The sequence below is a fragment of the Aplysia californica genome, unplaced genomic scaffold (assembly GCF_000002075.1).
Source record: "Aplysia californica isolate F4 #8 unplaced genomic scaffold, AplCal3.0 scaffold00172, whole genome shotgun sequence".
Taxonomy (NCBI): Eukaryota; Metazoa; Mollusca; class Gastropoda; order Aplysiida; family Aplysiidae; genus Aplysia; species Aplysia californica.
This window is the reverse complement of record NW_004797442.1, coordinates 1,105,921-1,111,558: the sequence shown is the minus strand read 5'-3', so window position 1 is coordinate 1,111,558 and position 5,638 is coordinate 1,105,921. Positions and strand designations below refer to the sequence as shown.

At 37.7% G+C, this 5,638-nt stretch overlaps 1 protein-coding gene across 1 annotated transcript in view; it reads left to right on the top strand.

The window, feature by feature from the left end:
• The window catches only part of LOC101861726 (arylsulfatase B), a gene marked incomplete in the record, with an annotated part of 15,679 nt that overhangs the window by 1,359 nt on the left and 8,682 nt on the right, over positions 1 to 5,638 (top strand). Inside the window, 4 exon segments of the mRNA XM_013082397.2 lie at positions 1,215 to 1,326; positions 2,617 to 2,668; positions 3,498 to 3,601; positions 5,003 to 5,109. Coding sequence (XP_012937851.1) covers positions 1,215 to 1,326; positions 2,617 to 2,668; positions 3,498 to 3,601; positions 5,003 to 5,109 — 375 coding nt within the window.

The following is a 5,638-nucleotide window of genomic DNA, read 5'->3' as shown; positions in this document are numbered from 1 at the left end:
ATCGGATCAGCAGATAAAGTGTGGGGGAAACTAAAAAATGGGGGAAAATTGGAAGCACTGAACGTTAGATCTATAGAACGAAGACACTTTCTTTTTACTGGACCCGAGTCTGATTAACATTTTTTCATATTTGGACTCGAGTTCGAATATGAAATTTTTTTATTCTCGGACTCGAGTCCGAATAAAGACGCCCTTTTCTTAAATTTCCTCGTTGATGATCAATCCTGTCTGTCCTTTTGATCCTCAGTTATTATCTTGCCTAGACACCAAGAAAACCTGGATCCTCTTTATGTATGTCTGAGATGCAGTCCATGTCTGACATCCATGCAAACCCCCCCACCGCACCCCGTAACCCCCACACTGAACCCCCCACCCAATTGGTTCAGTTAAGAGAGCAAATTACTACGCTGTTAGACAGCGCGACGTAAATTAAGTAGATCATATAATTCGTGTTCAGCACATCAAATATAATATAGTAGAAAATGGACAACTGGTATTAAGTGTGAGACGGGAGGGAAAGTAGCTATCTTTGCAATGAACTGTGCGCTCGTCTGAGAAAACTGACATTGCGAAATGCTAGACTTTACCTTGTGATGCAACTTGTTGCTGTGCTATTAAATTAAGAACACTCAGAATCTACTAAACAGAAGGTCAGGCCTGATGGTTTTGTTGATATTGGAGTTTTACTGTATATGTCATTGCCTGGATTTAGATCTGCTTAGAAACGGTGTCTTACGTCTGTTCTCTCGCAAACGCCTTGATATTTTGACAACACATGATGTCAAAATGTATTAAAATCACAAACGTATAGTAGGGCAAACAGGTGTCCCAAACAAATCATGACATGAGTACAATTAAAAGAGACGAGACTAATTGTACCTCTGTGAAACGGTGTGTGTTATCCAAGCAAACCCCCTTCCGCGGCTCCCTCTTAAAAAATTTTTAACCATGTATAAATCGTTGCCAGGCTGGTCATGTTGGGGCTTGTCACTGAGTAAGAGGTCAAAATCTTGGCCTTGGAGGGAATGTAAGTGAGGTTCAACGACCTTTAATGTGAATGGAGTTAGTCCCCTTTCCTGGCCCTCATGGTGTCTGTGGCTCTGAGGAATTTGTATAGTAATTGTGTCTTGGCATCTTACACCCACAATTTTTATTCTGGCTCTATCGTGTCAGGTCAAGGGAAATAATTTTGTTCATGATATAATATTTTCCAGGCTGGAATGACGTGGGTTTCAACAACCCCGACATCAAATCTCCGAACATTGACAGCCTGGCTCATGATGGGGTCATCCTCAACCATGCCTATGTGCAGCCCCTTTGCTCACCGTACGTATAAAATATCATCCTGCTTTAATGGCCGCCTATATAAGTCAATCACCTATACAAACAGCCACTTCCCATTCTCCCCATTGCATTTATTTATGTGTACATTGTAAAATTATAATGGCACTGTGTAAGATATACACCTGTCTTGACCTGTACAAATGGCCACTTCTCATTCTCCCCGTTGCATTTTTAAAAAATGTTATAAAACTGTAACGACACTATGTAAGATGTCTACCTGCTTTGACAATCACTTTTCTCTTCAACAATGGGTGGCTATCTTAGACATTCAGACTGTATATGTTCATTTGTTGGAAAGTAAAACACAACATACTGATGCTTGAAAATACAACACATAACGTACAAACGTCAGAAATGAAAAGTACAACGTGTAATGTAGGCCTACAGATGTTGGAAAGTACAACATACAACATACAGATGTTGGAAAGAATAAAAGAAAATACAGATATTGAAAAGTTCAGCAAGATATATGTTCTAGTATTGGAAACAAAGCTTTCTAATTTACTGAAGCTTAAACAGCTGACTTAAGTTTTCAACTTGCTTATACCAGATTTACCCATTTTATTTTTGTTTCAATTTTTTCTAATCGTAATACTAATTTTTATTTGTAAAAATATATTCTTGCATTATTAAATCTGATATCACCCATGAAACTTGCCCTAATTTTAGAGTCAGCTTTTTTATCAGTGTGATTTTCTTAATCTTTGGTCTATGTCTGTTGTACCTCACTGTACACTGATATGTGATCTGGTTAATGGATATTCTTATAGACTTTCAGGAAGTCAGGTGCATTGTTCCATGAAAGGGAATCGGCAAGCTGTCTTCTGTTTACTAACTTTTCGTTCGAGTAAGAGTTTTAGGCTAGGTCATAAAGATGTTGCAGATAAGAGATGTTACTAAAGAGTTACATACAAAGAAAAGAAGGAGGAGAGATAAGGACCATAGATGTTTGATTTGAAAGATGGAGCTAACCAAGTCAGAGCACCCACCCAGATGTCTGCTGATGATCATACATACGACATGCCTGAGAGGGATTGAGTCTGTGACTATTTGTTTTATTTATTTATGCTGAATAGAAAGAGCTCAAAGTTCAGGTAAAGACATCTCGTGAAGGGAATGTTAACAGTTACAGTGTATTCAGTTAAAATAAAAAAGAATATTTTTTGAGATTCTTCCAAATTTGTTGCCTTGTTGCTTGTATCAAACATTGTTTTGTACCATAACAATATCAGTTAGGCCTAACTCAGAAATTTATTCTCTTCTCTTTTAAAGGTCACGAAGTGCGTTCATGACCAGCTACTACCCATTTAGGCTTGGGCTACAGGTAAGTTGATGTGTTTTCTTACCATGGATGACTCTTTAAATCTGAGGATTTTGATATTGTTCATGTGATTGGTCAGTTAAACTTGAAAGTCCTGTGCGCTCATAACCTTATGCAGTTGCGAGCGTCGTGCGTAAAACACCAAAACAAAGCAATAAACTTGTTAGTCCTTTATAGTAGCTAGTCTCTGTGATGTGTCACTCCACATTGTAGGAGCAGACATGTTGCACTTTCCTGTGTAATATACCAGTATTAGGAGCCAAGTCAATAGGTACTCAGACCTGCCACTCATCCCGATTAAATCGGGACATCCCAATTATTTTGCCTCAAATCTCAAGCATCCTGATTTCGATTGTGTGTATCCCGAATTGTTTTGTTCTGTCTGATGCAAAAAATTTTTCTAAAAGCTCAGTTTCCCTTTATGAATTTATTTTCACCCCTGGACAACTTATAGGTCAGCTTAGTTTGGCAGTCACCCTTGTGATTTGTTTGTTGATTGCAATTTTTTTCCCCACATCCTGATTTTTTTCCCCTTGGGATTCTGAATTTTAGACGTCATAGAGTTGCAGGTCTGGATACTGAATTATTGGTTCTTTGTATAGGTTAAGTCTTGGAGTAACAAAACCGTGTGCTATGGGGGAGGATTTGTTTTTCTGTTGTTTTTATAACCAGCTGATGATGAGTGAAGCATGAACAGTTCTTCCTAATGAGGTAAATAGATAAATGAAATTCCACACTGATTAAGACACCATAGGGCAATTTATATAGTTGCTGTTTTTTTTGTACACCTCTTCCTCCTCCTCCTCCTTCCCATCTCATTCTGTCATTCCAGCATATGGTGATCAACGCACAACAGCCTGTGTGTGCCCCCCTGGACAAGACACTCTTACCCCAAGTCCTCAAGAAGAATGGCTATGCCACGCACATGCTGGGAAAGTAAGATATTTAAATATACCCTCTTGCTTTTTTTAGGGCTCTCCGTTTAAAAAAAATAATTTTCATCAGATTTCTGTTGGATTTTGGAATCTGACTAATGTGGGGGCATTCTCAAACTTTTGATACTTTTGTTCCTCTTTATGTCAAGTTAAAGCTTCTTTTTGTGTAGGTGTATAACATAAGCTTTCCTTTACTTTTATGAATGTGATGTTAATGTTTCTTTTTAAAAAATATATGTGATGTGAGTGGTAGTTTGTGTTATACATATGTGGTGCAATTTTGAAATGTCTGTTATGTTTATGTTTTCTTTGTTCTTATATATGTGATAATAATGGTTTGTTTTTTTTTTGGGGGGGGGGGTTGGCTGTACTCGAATGTGATGTGTAATTACTTAAAATTCCTTGTCTTTTAAATCCACTTCTGTTCACTTTCAGAGGCTGTCTGTGGTAGAAATATTCTTTCTTGTCATTTAAGTTATTTCTGTCTTTGATATAAAGATATTTCTCTAGTTGCAAAAACGCTTTATTAAACAATGCTGTTTCTTAAGCAAATTCTACAAATTTTTTTTTCTGACAATGTGCATTTTTCTTTTTCTTTTTCTTGTTCGTCTCTACTTGGCCATCCCAGTCTCTAGTGCTAAGGCTGTACTGTTCACCGCAGGTCCTCCTGACCCCCATAGAGTTTTGGGTCTCTCTGCCTAGGGTTGTGCCAATATTTCTTTCAAAGTGCCTCAAGCATTGGGCAGGTTTGCAGCTTATGGTTTCCTGTTTGGTTGCCGGTTCCGCACTGACCCTGCTTTGAATTTTTATATCCGGCAAGCTGTTCCCAGCGGCTCTGGCACATTCCTTTTGGACGACTTTGACATCAGATTATTTTTCGGCAATTTCCGATACAAGGTCTCTTTTATCGGGATTTCATTCGTCAGATAAAAAATTATCAAAATAGGTTCACTTGTTTTTGCCGTTTTTAGATTTAGTACCAAAAAAGTGCCCAGGCATTGTGGGTTTACCCCCCTTGGAGATAAAGGTTTAAATTTCGGATCTTAAACTGCATGACTCAATGGTGTTTTAGTGTGCATTTGTCTGAAAACTTATCCTCTTCAATAAAATAATGCTGTGTCTTTCAGTTTCAGTGAATTTTTGCAACTTTTCAATGACCATGTACTTGTCTGAAAACTTGTCCACTTCAACAAAATAATACTGTTTCTCTTAAGCTTATGTATATTTTTACAACTTTTCTATGATCATGAACATTTGTCTGAAACTTTTCCCCTTCAATAAAATAATGCTGTATTTTTAAGTCTCAGTAAATTTTTGCAACTTTTCTGTGACTGTAGACCTACATTTTTCTGAAAACATTTCCCCCTGCTAATTCCCACATGTGTGTTGTGTTGTGTTGCAGATGGCACTTAGGCTTTTGTCGGCCGGAGTGCACGCCCACACACAGAGGCTTTGACTCCTACTTTGGCTACTACAACAGTAGAGAGGATTATTATGTTAAAGTTCAGGGTGAGTCCGTGTGTCTTTTGTATAAAAACCTTACATGATAGTGTGTAAATAAGTATGATTTTATTGTGAGAATCCACTTAAGCAAATGAAAACCTGAGAGCAACAACAAGGTTAAGTCATATTTTCCTAAAGACGAGCGTTCTGCGTATCATTCGAAAGCAGTGACAAAAGGCTATCTGTTACTCTGCTAGTAACAGTGACGAAGCTCTATTCTGTTCCTATGACCAGTTATTCTTGTTCAAAGATGCAAAGCCCAAATGCAACAAAAAAGTCAAGTCCACTTAAAATTCTATTCAAGCCCTCAATTCAGAACTTACTTGAAGTATTTCATGATGAGGTTTTTGCTCATTTTCTTGCAATCATCTAAATGTGACTTGACTGTGGTGCTGTTCTCAGGTCTTCATATTTAATTGACCAGTGGACAGCTTTGTATATGAAATATTACTGAAATTAGTTGGAGTTTTCTCTTTGAGCTTCACTTCTTCAGTAGTTTTGACCCTTCAAAATCACATTCACCTCTCCTTTCTAC